The sequence below is a fragment of the Protopterus annectens genome, chromosome 17.part0 (genome assembly GCF_019279795.1).
Source record: "Protopterus annectens isolate FY-2018-M chromosome 17.part0, PAN1.0, whole genome shotgun sequence".
In the NCBI taxonomy this organism is placed as follows: domain Eukaryota; kingdom Metazoa; phylum Chordata; order Ceratodontiformes; family Protopteridae; genus Protopterus; species Protopterus annectens.
In genome coordinates, this window is record NC_056751.1 from 814,280,140 (window position 1) to 814,297,230 (window position 17,091).

Genomic DNA, 17,091 nt, shown 5'->3' on the forward strand with positions numbered 1-17,091 from the left:
TACTTACTACAAGTTTGTTTGATATGCAGCTTCAATGATGCAAAACTGCCCATTTGTTTCCTGCATTTTGTGTACAAACTAGTACCACTGATATCAGGAATTATTTCTTCAAAGTGTTGTGATAGTAAGTCTCCAACAGTTTCTGAACTTACTTTTCCACAGTTTCCAAACGGAAGTCAAAACATCTTGCAGCAGAGACGCAGACGATTTTCTGGACAGTTATTAATGAGTCAGAATATTGCTAAGGTTATCTACTAATGCTACCAAATTACAGTTTTATTTCTTCCTCATACATTCCTTAAACAAAAACAGACTAGATGTGACCTTTCCATTCAAAAGATCGATTCAAAGAACTTGTTAAAAAAACTGCAGGCTAACAAGCTCACCACTATTTTATTAAAGGGTTTTGAAAGGTTAAGTACCGCTGGTAGCCCTGACATATTCCATTTTGATGAAGCCTTTGTATATAAATTTCTTACCTGGCAGATACTGTCTAATGGCAATTTACAGATTTTTATTTACACTTAAATTCGTAGAAATCTGCCTATCTATAACAAAAGCATCTGCTATCACTCCACATTATGGTATTATCACCACAGGAATCCATTATTAAAAGACAGGAGAGTGGACTTTGCAAAGAAGAATGATATCTAGCTATTCATAAATTTGCTGAATTGTAACTTTGCTCTGTCCTTTGACCAAGTCTTCCAAAATGACTTCCTCCCTGTTTTAATAAATTAAGCTATATCTACAGAATTTTGCAAACTTGGAAAAATGTGGCCTGTGATGAAGACATACTCATTTTCTTGTAGTTTACTGAAGTTATTGAAGTTGTTGTTGTTTGTCTTTTGGCTTTTTCCTGGTAAGGGGAAGCCACAGTGGTACTCCGGTCCACTAATGATTGGCAGTAGATTTTTACGAAACGCCGAGGTGCCAGCTTGACGCCCAACCTTCAACGAAGGCATGCCCATTTATGCACACATGTCTTTTGAATGCTACACAACCACGGGGAGGACATGCAGACTCCACACAGAAGGCACTCCCAAGCCAAGCCGAGTATGTTGCAAAAATATACAACATAATCTCCACACAAAAAATTATGTTGTATTAGATGTTAGGCTTAATTTACGCATTCAGGATTCCAAACCATATCATAATCAAAGTTACAGGGGGTCATGGTTATAAATAAACGAGTATTTAAATCTAATGTTAGCAGAATTGTTTCCACTGGTAACTGAACTTCTGGTCATGGTGTTTCTGACTCTTCTTCCTGTGACGACTTACACCTAATGGAACTATTGAACACATTAACACATCTAATAACTGCATATAAATCTTTCTGTTCTACAACTGACATTAGCCATTTGGAATCAGTTTAAACAAGACACACTAAATATATACACTGCATGTCTAAAAAGGCCTAATCAACTGAACTGAAAATTTTGCAAATAAATAGTGTTAAGTATAGCCTATTAAATGAGAAATTAGTTTTGGCCTTTAAAGTTTTGCATAAAGATTCTTTATTTTGTCTGAAATTCACATACAAACACTGTGTACATGTGCAGCGATAAATGAAATGATGCAGATAGACATGGCTCAAAGCTGATGTGTCTTCGGGCCAGCATAGTTCCAACACACTGATCAAATGACTAAGTTGTCCGATTCCCAGCACCACCTTAGTAGCAGGTGCCGGCGCTAAGTCTTAACACTATCCCAAACCTAACCTACCCTAGCACACCCCATTATGTAATACTACCATTACATAAAGACAGGCTCAGAAATGCAGACATGCACCAACACACTCCCTAAACATGACATCTAGCCAATTATTTATCCTCACCCTAACCCCCAAACATATGCAGAGACACCCAAACCCCACTAAACCTTTTTGGGTAAAACACACCTTTGGAATTCTGAATGTTGAACAATTTCATTATTTGCCAATTTTTATTACCCCATGCAGTTATCAAACAAACAAACTTTGATAAACTGAAAGGGAACTATACACACATACACACACACATATATATATATATATATATATATATATATATATATATATAGAGAGAGAGAGAGAAAGAGAAATTACATACAAACACACACACACACACACACACACACACACTATAGATAACCAGTAGGAGAACCATCTATATCTAACCATATGGACACGCGCAAACACAAATGTAATATATATATATATATATATATATATATATAAATAAAATTACATATACACACAGACATACATGTAATATATACATACATGTATACATATATTATATATATATATATATATATATATATATATACACACACACACACACACACACACACACACACACACACACACACACACACACACACACACACACACACACACATATATATATATATATATATATATATATATATATATAAAAACATAGTGGACATCTGCAGACATAAATTTTTAAACAGCTCCATTGTACAACTGTTGTAATCACGCCCTGACCAGAGGCTAATTCAGGTCTTCAGACCCCCAGGTTTGCCTACATGAACTAAATCAGTTAGTCTTGACCCCCTCCCCATCAAAGATAAAAGTTACTGACCCAAGAAACAGATGGCAAATACTGCAACAGAAGCTGTTCGACAGAGAGATGTTCTATTAGTAGGCTTTGGAAGCACTTCACAGAGGCTATTAGCTTACAATGCTGATGTGCTTTGATGAAGTTAAATTAAATCAAAATTGTAATTATCTGTAGGGTTAACTTGATAGTAAATTAACCTTTCATGAATATATGGTATATGCAAAAAAAAAAAAAAAGTTTATGGACTAGATTAAGTTAAGAAATTAATTTTGGTGCAAAGCTTGAGTACTTACTTGTACTCACTTTATATTTCAATGTTCTATATTGTAGTTTACGAGTTTATTCACTGTTCTTATTTGATAATCGTGATATTATAGTACTGTTTCATTCTATTTTATGACAGTCGTATTACAATCAGTGAACTAATGTTAATGTCTGTAATTTCAAATTTGTTACTAAAAAAAGTAAAAATGCAAAAATTAACATCAAAACAAAAGTATGCTTTGCATTTATACCATTTGTTGTCTGTTTTTTTTTTCTCTTGCTAGCCTTGTAGCTCAGATGTAGTCCGACTCACATTTTATACTGATACTGAAGTTTTGTCTATGAACTCATTACCTGAATTTATATCACTGTCATGTGATGTTTATATTAGCCAAGCTAACCATATCCATTTATGCAACTATTAATCTCTCCAAATGTTGCTACTGCAAGATCAGTTATGCATTGCTGATTTTATATTCCTCCATATTTTATGTCAATAACCCTCAAAACATCACTGTGACATTTATACTGTTTTTAAAGACGTACCAGCAACAGAGTTGTTTGATGGAATACTTTTGAAGTATTTATAATTTTCTTTTTGGGAGTATTTTTATTTCACTGATATGGATACAAGTTGTTGATTATGTGTAAATTTCTTATGAGTAGTCTCATTTCTCTGTATTATACAATTCTGATTCCATGAAATGCAACTATTCTCCCCTACTTTTATTCAAATATAAACACAGATAAAATGCTGAAGTATCACATAGGAACTCATTATAATAAGCATCTGGAAGAATGTAAATGTTTCTTTATACCAAGATTTTTAGTAAGTTAAACATTACATATACAGAAACATCTTTATACTTCTGATTACTTTATACATCAGTCGTATTACAATCAGTGAACTAATGTTAATGTCTGTAATTTCAAATTTGTTACTAAAAAAAATAAAATGCAAAAATTAACATCAAAACAAAAGTATGCTTTGCATTTATACCATTTGTTGTCTGTTTTTTTTTTTCTCTTGCTGGCCTTGTAGCTCAGATGTTAGAGCACTGGCCTAGTAAACCGGGGGTCATGAGTTCAAATCTCATCAAGGCCTACACCTCCTTTATTGTTGGGAGGTTGGCATAATGGTTAACATGCTAACCTTACAAACAAAAGGTGTAGGGTTTGATTCTTACATGGGTTAATTGGTTAGGCATAAAATGGCGCACAACAGCAGTTAGGCTAGTACTAATCTGTGAACATATGAACTTATAATGAAGAAAAGCAGAACATGATGCAAATTCTCTGAAATGTAATGGAATGTGGAGCAGTGAGAAAGTTCCTGATTTTTTTTCACTTTCCTAACATCTTTATTCAATCACATTTTAAACAATGGCATAGACAGGCATGCATTAATAGAAAAAAAAACAAGCTATATATTGGGCGATTTCAATTACCCTACTGTTACCTGGGAAAACTACTCAAGTACAAACTCCCAGGTCCAGCGCTTCCTAGAATTCATCAACTCAAATGCCCTGGATCAGCTGGTAAACTCCCCTACCAGAGGTGAAAACATATTGGACCTGGTCATCACCAACATGGGTGACAGATGTTCCGCACCGGAGGTCAACCCATCACTGGTTAGATCAGACCATAAACTAATCACTCTGGATGTCCACACCACACCACCACCTCCAACCAAGGAAGCCACAGTTAAAAACTTTTCTATAGCAAACTTTACCTTACTTAAGACAGAGGTGGTAAGTTTCACAGCCCCCACGTTAAAGGATAACAGTGTCCAAGATGCAGGAACCTTTAAAAATGCACTCTATGAGCACCTACAAGGATGCATGGATCGCGCCATCCCTAGCAAAACCAAGACTCACCCCCCCTAAGAGAAGGAAATCAGTCTGGTGGACCCCTGCCATAAACAGGCTATACAATAGAAGGAGGAAACTAGTTCAGAAAAAAAGCAAATCCCAAGAAGGAAAGATATCCCTGATCAGTATCGGTAAAAACTATGGTCCCTCAAAAATCATCCAAGGCTAACTTCGAAAGAAAAATAGCCAAAGATTCGAAAGATAACCACAAAGCCTTCTTTAGCTATGTCAAGAATCTAAGTGGCAACTCACATATATGCTCTGAGCTAGTGCAAAATAGCACAAAACATACTGAACCTACTGATATTTCCAACATCCTGGCAGACAGATTCAGTGCAAACGTCACCCCCCTCTCACCCCCAAAAGGGCCCACAACAATACCAGAAAAGTGTAGTGTCATGGAAATCACAGACGCACAGGTGAAAACAGCCCTTTCAAAAGCCAAAAGCACAGCGTCAATGGGACCAGATGGTGTCCCAGGCTGCATCTTGCATGAACTACAGAATTAACTAACCCCCCACCTAAACATACTGTTCAGTCTCCGCCTCTCCACAGGCTATGTGCCCACAGAATGGCACACAGCAATTGTTATTCCGCTCCACAAAGGAGGGGCCACAACTGACCCCGGTAACTATCGCCCCATAAGCCTGACTAGCCTGGTCTGCAAGGCTATGGAGTGCATCATCATGGAACTCATTAACAAAGATGTTGGGAACCTCCAAACACTTGACCCAATACAGTTCAGCTTTGTTAAGGGCAGATCATGCCTACTAAACCTGGTTGACTTCTCCGAGACAGTCACCAAGGCCATAGATGAGGGGGAAGGTGGTTCACACAGCCTACCTTGATCTTGCCAAGGCTTTTGACACCATACCCACTCGGGAATTATAGAAAAACTCACCAGCCTGAACATAAACCCCTATGTCACAAGATGGGTTTACCAACTGGCTTACAGACAGAACTCACATGGTAAGAATAACAGGCTCCAGGTCCGACTCTAAACCAGTCACAAGTGGTGTCCCACAAGGCTCGATCCTGGGACCCCTACTGTTTGGCATATACTTCTCAGAAGTACAGGCAAACACAGGAGGACTACAGCTAACTAAGTTCACCAATGACTGCAAACTGGGAGCCATAATTGACTCTCCGGCTGACACGGACGTTCTCCAGAAGGGCCTTACTGAGATGGACACCTGGTGTCAAAAGTCATGGTCTCAAGCTAAATACCAAAAAATGCAGTCATCCCATTTAGGAAAAACAAAACACCCATGAATTACCACATAGGCGGCAGGCCCCTTAATACAGAAGAGGTAATAAGAGTTCTGGGGACCCAGGTAGACAGTAATCTCTCCTTCGACAATCATATTGCCAAAGTAGTTAGGAAATCCTTCGTAGCCCATCTAATTACTAAAGGGTTCACATCTAGAAATAAAGAGGTTATAGTGTCCCTCTACTCGTCACTCATCAGACCCATCATAGAGTACAATGCCCCATTTGGGATGTACCTCACAAGACACATCCAACAGCTGGAAATACCACAAAAGTACCTCACCAAAGGGATTACTGGCCTCAAACATATATCCTATTCAGCCCGACTGGAAAAACTCCGGCTGTACTCAGTGGCATATCGCTTACTCAGAGGTGATCTCTGCCTGACTTACAAAGCCATGTCCAACTCACAATTGATGGACATACTCCACCTAAAGAAATCCAAGTCACTGCAAGCCACTCACTCTAGTGATCTAAACATCACCACAACAATAAATAGAACATGCTGGAGGGATAGATTTCTGTCACAGACTCCTCATGCTTTGGAACATAATTCCTAACTACATTAGGCAGAGCACCTCACTAACACTCTGCAAGAGAAACCTTGACGAGTAGATGGATAACATAAAATATACCCCTAGGATCACTTCATTGGCTCTTCTTGACAGAGGCTCAGTTAATTAATCAATGGGGCGGTGAAAGCTGACACACTCTGGCTAGGCTTATAAATGCCCTCGGGCAGACAGCCTAGTACCTACCTATGAACCTATAGCTAACATTTTTTTATCATTAATGTAATACTGTACACTGCTTTAAGGAGATGCTATGCAGTCTAAGAAAATAAGAATGATTAATATACTTCATGTTTCAGTTCTACAAGAAATACTGAGCAAGACAGCTGCCAGTGTATGCAGACAGCAGTCAAAGCGATAAATGTAACACCACACTTGTAACAAAGAAAATCTACTTCCTACCAGAGACATCATCATCTTCAGTGAACCCTAAGCGACTTCCTCTGTCATCAGATGTTTTCTTCTTTCCTGAAGACTGACGGCCCATTGTGATTTTTCCAGCCATTTTAGCTCCTTTGGCAATGGTTTTTGAGAAAGTACTAAAAGGAGAATATATAGATCAAAGATACAGCAGCACAAAATGTAAGTATGTGACGAAAATACTTTATTAATTCATAACTTAACACATCACATCTGACAATAAGACACTTACTCCAGGCAATCATGCCTATGCATCTAGAAGTAAACATTGCCATTGCTTAATTGTTTTTAAGAATAATTACAAGTAAACATGAAGAAATGCACACACACACGTGTGAGTGTGTATGTATATATATATATATATATATATATATATATATATATATATATACACATATATATATATACATACACATATATATATATATATATATATATATATATATATATATATATACACATATATGTATTATACATGTGTGTATATATGTATATACACACACACATATATAGGAGAATATATGTGTATACACACACACACACACACACACACACACACACACACACACACACACACATACATACATATATTTAAATACACTCATATATTTCACTCTACAGATACTGAGAAGCAGGCTGAAAATATATTTGACAAAGCCTCTACTACATAATTTCCTACTGATCCAAACCATGAGAAATGCAACACATTTATTTTGGGGTAATCACAAGAAAATAAAAACTGTCAGTCATCACATAACTCTCAAAGATAATTTTTTAAATTACCTTTTTTGTTTATCCCTGTACCTTCCATTTGTCTACTGTGTGACTTTGACCAAGTCACATAACCAGACAGTGCTGTCAAGCAAGAAGGGAATTGGGCTAGATTCCTCAATGGTCCCCTAGATGGCCTTCCTAGTAACTGTATGACTCAATAAAAAAGGACTTAATGCTAATGCAAACAGATACATAGAAAGTACAGCAGTTGTTTTACACTTATGACTACTGAAAATGACTACTGAAAACAATCAGGTGAAGAGCAATGCCTTGCTTTCTTACCGGAAAGATGTATTCTTTTCCTTCTGTTTTGGAAGAGCAATTTGTGGCATAGTCTGGCCAATGGCAAAAGCAAATGTGCTGAAGATGGAGTGAGGGTATCGGAGTTTCAGGAAGTGCTTTTTAAACATATCGACAAATTCAACACACACTTCCTCATCAAACGTTACACTGATTAACTACAGAGAAAAAACAAAAAGAATGACATGAATGTTTCAAGTCACCTGATCTTGAAAAAGAAAAGCTACAAGTGCAATGACAGAAATGTATACTGCCTGTATTATCTATCTATCTATATAAATATATATATATATATATATATATATATATATATATATATATATATATATATATATATATGTCTACTTCACATGGTCGACAGGCCATATGATCGACACTCATTTGGTCGACAGTTCATTTGGTCGACAAGCATTTTAGGGATGCTAGCTACTTTAAAATCTGACTAACAAATTAGCTGATACCTTAACTCAAGGTAAAGAAACATATCATCTGAAATTTCTGACTCTTGAACTGCCCGCAGTCACAGCGCCTTATGTATCCATTCTCGTATTACCCCCTTCAGTGTCATTTTGTGAACTGCAATTAGTTAATACAACCGGCAGTGGTGAAAAGTTCCATAAAAAATATATATTCGTTTTTTTATCCATCCTTTGTCTCACTACGCTAGTGAAGTCTTTTCGGGTGAGACTAGAGATGGCATTTATACTACTTGGTGAAATTTGGCAAGGGAATTAGGGAACTTCCCTTGCTCGTTTCAACAGATTCTTTTATATCCACCTGAGCTACCACCAACCCAGGCAGCTGGGGTATCAATTTAATGTCTCATCTGAAAGACAACATAATCAGGAGTGTAGCACCCAGATTTAGAAATCTATCTACCTCATGTGGGAATAGAACTTACAACCTTCAAAGGCAAGTGTTCTACCTGTTGCACCACTGACACTGATGATATTTATATTTATACATCCACATACATAGATACACACACACACACACACCTATATATATATATATATATATATATATATATATATATATATATATATATATATATATATATAAATGTATAAGCTTCTTAGTTGCATATATGATACCTAGGAGGAGGGGACAAGGCTTTCAGACTGTCTGCATAATTTTTGTAATTTAGGTCCTTGATTTTTTTTTTTTTTAGTGAGAAAGTATTGTCATTTCTTCAGTTGTGACAAGTGTTTGGACAGTACACAGTGACTAGGGTATTATGGTGAATGATTAGCCTGATGATAGCAAAATAAACCTGGATCTGGATGCCACACCTTCAGATATAAGCTGTGGAATGAAAAAGGCCTTCCTTAAAACAGTGGATATGTGGTGATCAAAGGGCAGTTCATTGTAGACAGGTTCCCAGAGCCACAACAACAGGATCAACTTCCAGCAGTGTGGTTGTCAATATTATAGTTACAAAGAAAGTCATACTCGCTGAAGTATATGATTATACATTTCTTGGCATTTAGTTTTAGTCCATGGTTTTGATGCCAGCTGTCTTTGGGACAGATCTTCTTGGAGGACCATGGTGTTCTCTGGGAAGTATAGGATGGCACCAGATTTGTGGTGTTTTGTAAGCTTGGTCAGCCAAAAACCTTTAACATTTGCTTTTGACTTCTGAGAGGTAAATGCCAAATTAGCCCAAAGATTACACCCTGGGGTACACCGTTAGTGACAGGTCTTTTGGGGACTGTAGCGCCACCCACCCTAATTTCCTAAGTTATATTTTATGATCCAGTTTGCACTTCAATTAATTACGTAGGGATTTACATTTAGTTGGAAGAGTTTATCTACAATACCCAAATGTTAGGTGGTGTTGAATGCCTTTGCAAGGTCTAGATATGTGGTGTGTACTTATTTTCCCTCATCCATTGTTTTGGTAACCTTCTCGAGCAAGTCAACTAGGCTAAGCAGGCAGGATCTGCTCTTGGTGAGTCCAAACTGGCTTGGGTCAAGTATTTGAAGGTTTTTGACACAAACTAGTCTTTGGTAAAGCCTTTGGTAAAGTTGTTTTAGACCCTCAGCATAGGACATTATTATGTGATTTTCTTCAAATTGTAGTGGGATTTGGGTGCTACTCACAGGCCATGTTTTTTTGGTAAGAGGGAAGATTCCATGTTAATTAAATATTTTCATCTCTCACAGACAGAAGCATTTGTGATGAGTACATGTTTATTTGTTTGCATAAGGCAGTTTCTACACTTCCTGAGTTTATCAAGTGATAAGAGTCTGGTAACAGAAGGGACATAAACAGGCTGACATTCGCCTTTTGTTTGGTAACTTGGGGGTTAAATAAGGAAATACAAAATCTAGAACTTCATTAGAGAACACAGGATAAACAACAGATAATTGCATGTGTTAATTTACAGTAGGATGTAACAGACTTGAGTCAATTTATGAGGTGATGGCTATATCAACATAGACTATATATATATATATATATAGACTATATATATATATATATATATATATATATATATATATACATACAGTGATTTATGGGAAAGTATACAGAATGTTCTAATACAATAATAAAATATACAGGGAAGAGACAAATTTTGGTGAAATACACAAGCGATACTTTTGATAAAAAAAGCTCAGAAGAACAGATTATACAAAGGGTAAGGTTAGTGCCGCATCATACAAAGTAAGGGTGCTTATTGGTTAATGATGGCAACTGCAAATTTATAAGCAGCAAGGAACAGGTGCAGGCTACAGCTGTAGGGAGTACTATTACTTCAATAGTGGAATACAGCTTGTCCTGCAGCCGGGGCAGCTGTAGGTTCTACTACCCAAAGTGCAGGTAGAGACATTAGCACAAATTTAGGTTAAAGCTCCTGTGTCTGTGCAGTGCACGTTCCACTGATGTGGCACAAAAGTTAAAAGGTAGCAAAAAAGCTCAAAAAAGCATACCAGCCAATATCTACAAACTTATTTTCCCCTGAACAGTGACCATGAGGCTGAAACTATTTTGTACTCCTTCTGCTACCAGAGGAAAAGCAACACATTAATTCTCAGCAAGATCACTAAAAACAGTAAGGAACACGAAGTTGCAGCATATACTCAAAATTAAGCAAAAAACTCTTAGCTAGATGGTATTAGCTTCTGTGAAAGGTCACTGCAGTAAAAACTGGTCAAAAGAAGCAATGCTAAACATTGTGTCACCTTGCAATAATCATATTATTAATAATTAATAATGAATGCCACATTCACTAATAAATAGGACTCTTACCTTTAACAGATACAAATCAGGCCACAAAAAAATGTTTGTAAATAGTGTTCTATAAGGCCATAAAAAAACATGTACTTATACAACTGATTATATGGTATACAGAAACATGTTTGCAAAAATACCTGAAAGGTAGAGGACTGAAACTGAAGGCCCTCTTGCGTACCCTGCTGCAGATGGTTCTGAATGTGTATTTTTTTCTCTTTGATAACAGATGTAATAGGAAAGCTCCGAATAACTGTTTGTTCACCAACTAAAGAACATCAAAAATACTGGGTCAAAAACCAGAAAATGTTAAAGCAATTTAATGCAAAACATTCTTATAAATTGTATGTAAATTGTTCTATCTACAGAAAGAAAAGCACAAGTCAGTCAGCATTCATGTGAGTGATACAAACCCCAATACAGCTGAGCCTTAATTTTTGAGCCAACCCACCTGAGATACTGGTACAAAAGATGCACTGCTATCTTTGACCTAAGTACTAGTTATGATTCATTCTTAGAAAACTTATCATGATTGTGATGTCCCTCCTGTGGGCAAGTATTCAACAAGCCTCAATCCTCACTACTGACAATGGTGAGGGATGTTTACTTGGAACAAAAATGGACATACACAGTATTTCCAAATGTAGCTCTCTCACCAAGCACAATTTCCCTTAACAGCACAAAGGGAACACACTCACATCCTGGGGCCGGGTTTCCCACTCTCTCACCAGGCCCCAAATAAGATGCCACACTGACCACAGCTGTAGAGTTGAGTCGTCAGCTAAGTGATCCAAGCCATGTCCTCCACCACTCCCGCTGTGAAGGTAGTGCTCTGTGTCCCTGCTCCATGTAGCTGACATGCACACTCTGAGATTTGGTTTTCTCACACACACACACACACACACACACACACACACACACACACACACACATACACACACCTGGGAAAGGTTGGCACAGATTTACCAGCTATGCCCCTCTGCCCAGACTATAAGGTAGATACCTGCCACCAGAACACTCCAAAGCTAGCTACTCTAAGGCTCTTACAAGGGTACCCAATTATATTGAGTAAAATTAATAGTAATACAAATGATAATGTTTGACCAATGCAGTAAGGCTTTCAGGACTGGCCACAGTCTCAACAAATAAATATAAGTACTCTCAAAGTTTAAAATATTCTCTAAAAAGACCAGCCACAATGAAAAGTTTAAACATATTTAATAATAAATAATGAAAGAACAGGAAATACTACATATCTATTTACAATAAACACCAGAGTTTCAAACATAGGAAATATTAAAAATAACACAGATGGAAAAATCCATACAGATGCAGAAAAACAATACTTAACTAATCTCACTATATTTTCTTTACTTATGTAAAGAATTACTATTCCCTGATAACTCACCAAAGCAAGGCATGATGAAGTGCGTGAGTGGTCTTCCTTCTTTGTCAGATTTCAAAAACAGACTGCCCTGAAATTTCTGTCTCGTCTAGTATTAAAACATCACTTCAGTGCTGGATTACAGAATGACATCACATACATCTGGTCACGTGACTTCGGTTCACACACTACCCTCATTACTAGAAACCTAACCAGAATTTAGTACGTGTGTCATGATACACACACATTCAGCTTTACTAAGACATGTTATAGCAACTGGAAGCTATAAAACCATTTCAAAAATTCCACCCTTCCAGGGTAGCAAATACTTCACCCCTAAGGACAACACAGTAGGATTCTTAATCCTGGTTTTCACAGATATTTCATCTCTGGCTGCAATCAGAGCTGTAAGATACAATCTTTATGAACTAAACCAGGTAATTTAATTTCAGACTATTTTTTAAAGTTACCTGTACTGAGATTAACCTCACCTCTTCCAGTATCCTGTGTTACAATATATTTATTTCAACAGTTATAATACAGTCTGACATACAGATTTATTTTCTGTCCAGCAGGACCCACTGCTGATACATTTTTAACACAAACAGTTTTACAAATACATTTTCAACACAAGCACCTGCACAAATCACTTTGATATACAAATGGCATATAATTCTTTACAAAACTCCAGCTACCTATGCTGAGATATGTTACACATGCACTGCAATACTCCATCTGGCACAGCTAGCACTACCTCACATCATCACAAAGTTAATCAAAGATTCAACCACTGCAAATTTCACTACTGGTCTTTGGCTAAAATTATGGCTTTGATAGATAAGGAATTTCAACATGGCTCCTAAATAAATTTGTTTTCACTCTTGAATATCTGATGCCTAACCTAAAATTATCTGCAGACAGAAACAAGCCATAAAGAAATGTTATAAATAAGTGCTATACTTCTTAATTTTATTTGGAGTGTGACCTCAATTTCAGTGCAGATCATTCTGCCTACACTTTAAGTGAAAGGAAAACTCATCACGGACACATTTTCCTTTTGGCAGAGAACTAATACAAGTTACTCAAAAGTTAAATTAAGCTGTTGCAGAAGGAAAATAACTATGTCATGGTAAACTTTTCTTTACCTACTACAATGAAGTAAACCAAATGGACTGAATGTAGACACTATACTTTTAAAACCCAAGCACTTCAGCTCTACAACTATACGATGGTAAAGAGTACAGGATATCATGGCAAATGATAACGGCTGCAAACATTCAACTTAAGTTCTTAAATTATAGTGCATTATTATAACTATGTTATGGTTATAGATGTCTTAAGTGGGATCAAATGTCATTAACTGTTAATTTCTGTACTGTATATGTAGTCGTAATAGTATATAACTGTCTCATCTTAATGCCATAAAACAGTGACAAATAAGCTATGCTTGAAACACTATGTAGCTTAAAGGAACATCTGTAGTCTTTTGCTATAAATGCCTATTCAAGAAATCTGACTCTTTCAGTCTGCTTTGTCCAGGCTCTATCAGTTTAATGGTTTACAATAATTTGCTCTGATCACCTGAGCTTATAACACGCTTGTTAAATCATCAAAGATCAAATGTGATAGTGTTATGATTGCTTTTTTTCCTTAAGACATGTACAAGTCATATCCTGTTGCTAGTCATAAATGTGATTGTTGGCTCGTGCAATCACAGTGCCTCCAAGTAAAAGAGTGAGACAGACCTTTCCTTGACTGTCGGTGATTGTTGTTTGTCTGAGAAGCAGCAACCTTGGACAGGAATAGTAATGTTTGGGGTTGGGAGGGCTTGTCCCCCATACAGAAGATGCTTTTTCTAAATTTTTTTTTCAAATGTTGCATTTGTTCATGCCATTCAAGAGACTGGGTATCTATGACACAAGCTTCTTAGTACTCAGACATATGCAACAGAAGCTAATGCTGCCCACCTTTTGTGATCTAAACTCAGTTGATTTGAGAAGAAGTACTAGAGCCTGGTATTACAGAAAAGAAATTACCGACTATTAGAAATTGTCACTAGTAACAAGAAAGAATCCCTCACATACTGTTTTGAGTCTAAATGTATACATTACTTCAAAAAAAAAAAAAAAAAAAATCTTGTGAAAGAATACTCCATTGTAAGATGGGGAAATTTTCTTAAAGGAGAGCATTCAAGAATTCCTGAAGATCTTTGAAGGAAGACGCATCTGAAGAAGGAACAGGACAGGAAGACATATCACTCAGAGACGTGTCAACATATAAGGTATTCTACAAAAACATTTCCATTATGAAGGGTTACTGCCTGACTGTAATTTGTAGGACTTCTGACAGTTGCAAGTAATATCCCACCATAGCTCTCAACCTCTTTGTACAAGAAACCTGGACAAAGCCTAACATAATAGGGGGACAATGGCCCAAAAATTGGGACAGATTTTAAATATTGCCCTTATAAACTTAGACATTTGCTAAAAATAACAGGGTTTTGTGTTAGCATGCATTTCTGAAGGATTTCAAGTCTGAATCTCAAATGTATTTCATTATTTAATGACTTCAGTCTTGAGATTATCCCACTAATTTGGCAGAAAACCACATATTTAACAAGGAACAGACCAAAAATATGAGGAAAAACTCTGGACATTCTGCAAAAATCTGGAGAGTTGAGAAGTATGTATCCCACACATGATGCTAGACAAAACTACTTGAGTCTCAAGCTTCTGAAATGCCCCAGTGGTAAGCTCTGAATCAGTTCTTGCCTAGGCATCTAAAGAATGTTATCACAAAAAATGAGTACCCTGTCTTCCAGTTGAGAACATTATAGACCTTGTCCCTTGGAACTTGATTAGCTGCAGTGGAAAAGTACCAACAGTCCTGACAATATCCTTGTATGCATCTTAAACAGCATGAAGCCTGCCTCAGCCACACCCCTAACTACACAGATTCAATCTCAGCCTCCATACAGGCTTTGTACCAAGAAAACAGAGAACAGCTAAGTCATTCCACTACAAAATGGAGGACTTTCCAGAGCACCAGGCTGACCAGCCTCATATGCAAAGCCAAGGAAAGGCTAATCAAGGAACCCATCAATCAGGACACAGGGGACACTAGACCCACCAAAGTTTGGAATAATCAAGGGCAGTTCATGCTTACTCAGTCTGGTAGATTTTTTGAAAAGTTCACCAAAGCAATGGATAAAGACAAAACAGTACACACCGCATAACTCAACCTGGCCAACGTTTTTGACATAACTCCCCACACAGACATACTAGAAATTTAAGTTGGAATAAACCCCTATATCACAAATTGGATTGCCAACTGTCTCACAAATAAGACTGAGAATATCAAAATAGGGAATGTTACCTCCACAAAAAATAGCAGTCACCAGTGGCATCCCCCAGGGTTCTGTGGTGGGACATCTTCTGTTTGTCATCTACATTTCAGAAGTAAAAGCCAATAATAAAAGGCTCTGGCTGAATAAGTTCACAAATAACTACAAGCTAGAGTACTCACTGAATCCACAGATGATTTAGCCATCCTGCAGGAAGGTTTGCCCCAAATAAATAACAGGTGACAAAATTACAGACTGAAATTAAACATGTCAAACATGCATTCTTACATTCTTATCCCAGTGAACCACCACACTGATAATACACCTCGAAGAGATGACCCAGTTGTATGGAATTCGGGAACATATTTGGACAATGACCTAACTTTTGACCAACATTTGTCCATTATTGTAAAAAAAAAGTCCTTCTATATTGCACAGCTTATAAACAAAGGTATTGTTTCTAGATCTAGGGACATCACAGACACCTTTTATTCAGCCTTTATCAGGCAATCATTGAATACAATGCCCCCTTTAGTATATATCTCTCCCGATACATGCAACAACTAGAATGTCCACAGAGATACCTTACTAAAAGGATGCAAGGCCTAAGCAGCATGTCCTACACAGACTGACTCAACGCCTGTCACTATACTTGGTCTCCTATGGACTGCTAAGAGATTACCAGTTTCTGGCATACAAGCCATCCTCCAAACTAATACTTGTGCATTTACTGCACATCAGCAAGTCAAATAGCATTGGGAATACTCTGTCTAGGGATCTAAACCTTTTCTGCAACATAAACATAAAGGTTTGGAGGGCAAGGTATATCTTGCAGGGGATACCACTGGTCTGGAACAGCCTCCCCATCCACATAAAACAAATTCAACCATCTCCATATTCACGCACAACTTGGATCTATGAATGAGAAACAGAAAATTTACCCCAGGACAGTCCCCTGTACTAATAATGGACAGAGACAGCTCCTAAATGCGTTACCTCATGTGTGGATCCCCTCAGATTATCTATGGTATGATCCCAGTTATTCTTATTAGGGGTAATACATTACTTATTAATCACGGGAGAGGTAAG

At 37.2% G+C, this 17,091-nt stretch overlaps 1 protein-coding gene and 1 non-coding gene across 2 annotated transcripts in view; one reads left to right on the plus strand and one right to left on the minus strand.

Moving 5' to 3' along the window:
- Nucleotides 1–17,091, minus strand: part of SBF2 (SET binding factor 2) — a 3,151,758-nt gene that overhangs the window by 505,830 nt on the left and 2,628,837 nt on the right. Inside the window, exons 27-29 of the mRNA XM_044058929.1 lie at nucleotides 11,416–11,543; nucleotides 8,023–8,198; nucleotides 6,949–7,085 (exon numbers count right to left, since the gene is read on the minus strand). Coding sequence (XP_043914864.1) covers nucleotides 6,949–7,085; nucleotides 8,023–8,198; nucleotides 11,416–11,543 — 441 coding nt within the window. The remainder of the gene's footprint in view (nucleotides 1–6,948; nucleotides 7,086–8,022; nucleotides 8,199–11,415; nucleotides 11,544–17,091) is intronic.
- TRNAT-AGU lies at nucleotides 3,867–3,939 on the plus strand. The gene has a single exon. It is a non-coding gene; the product is annotated as a tRNA-Thr (tRNA).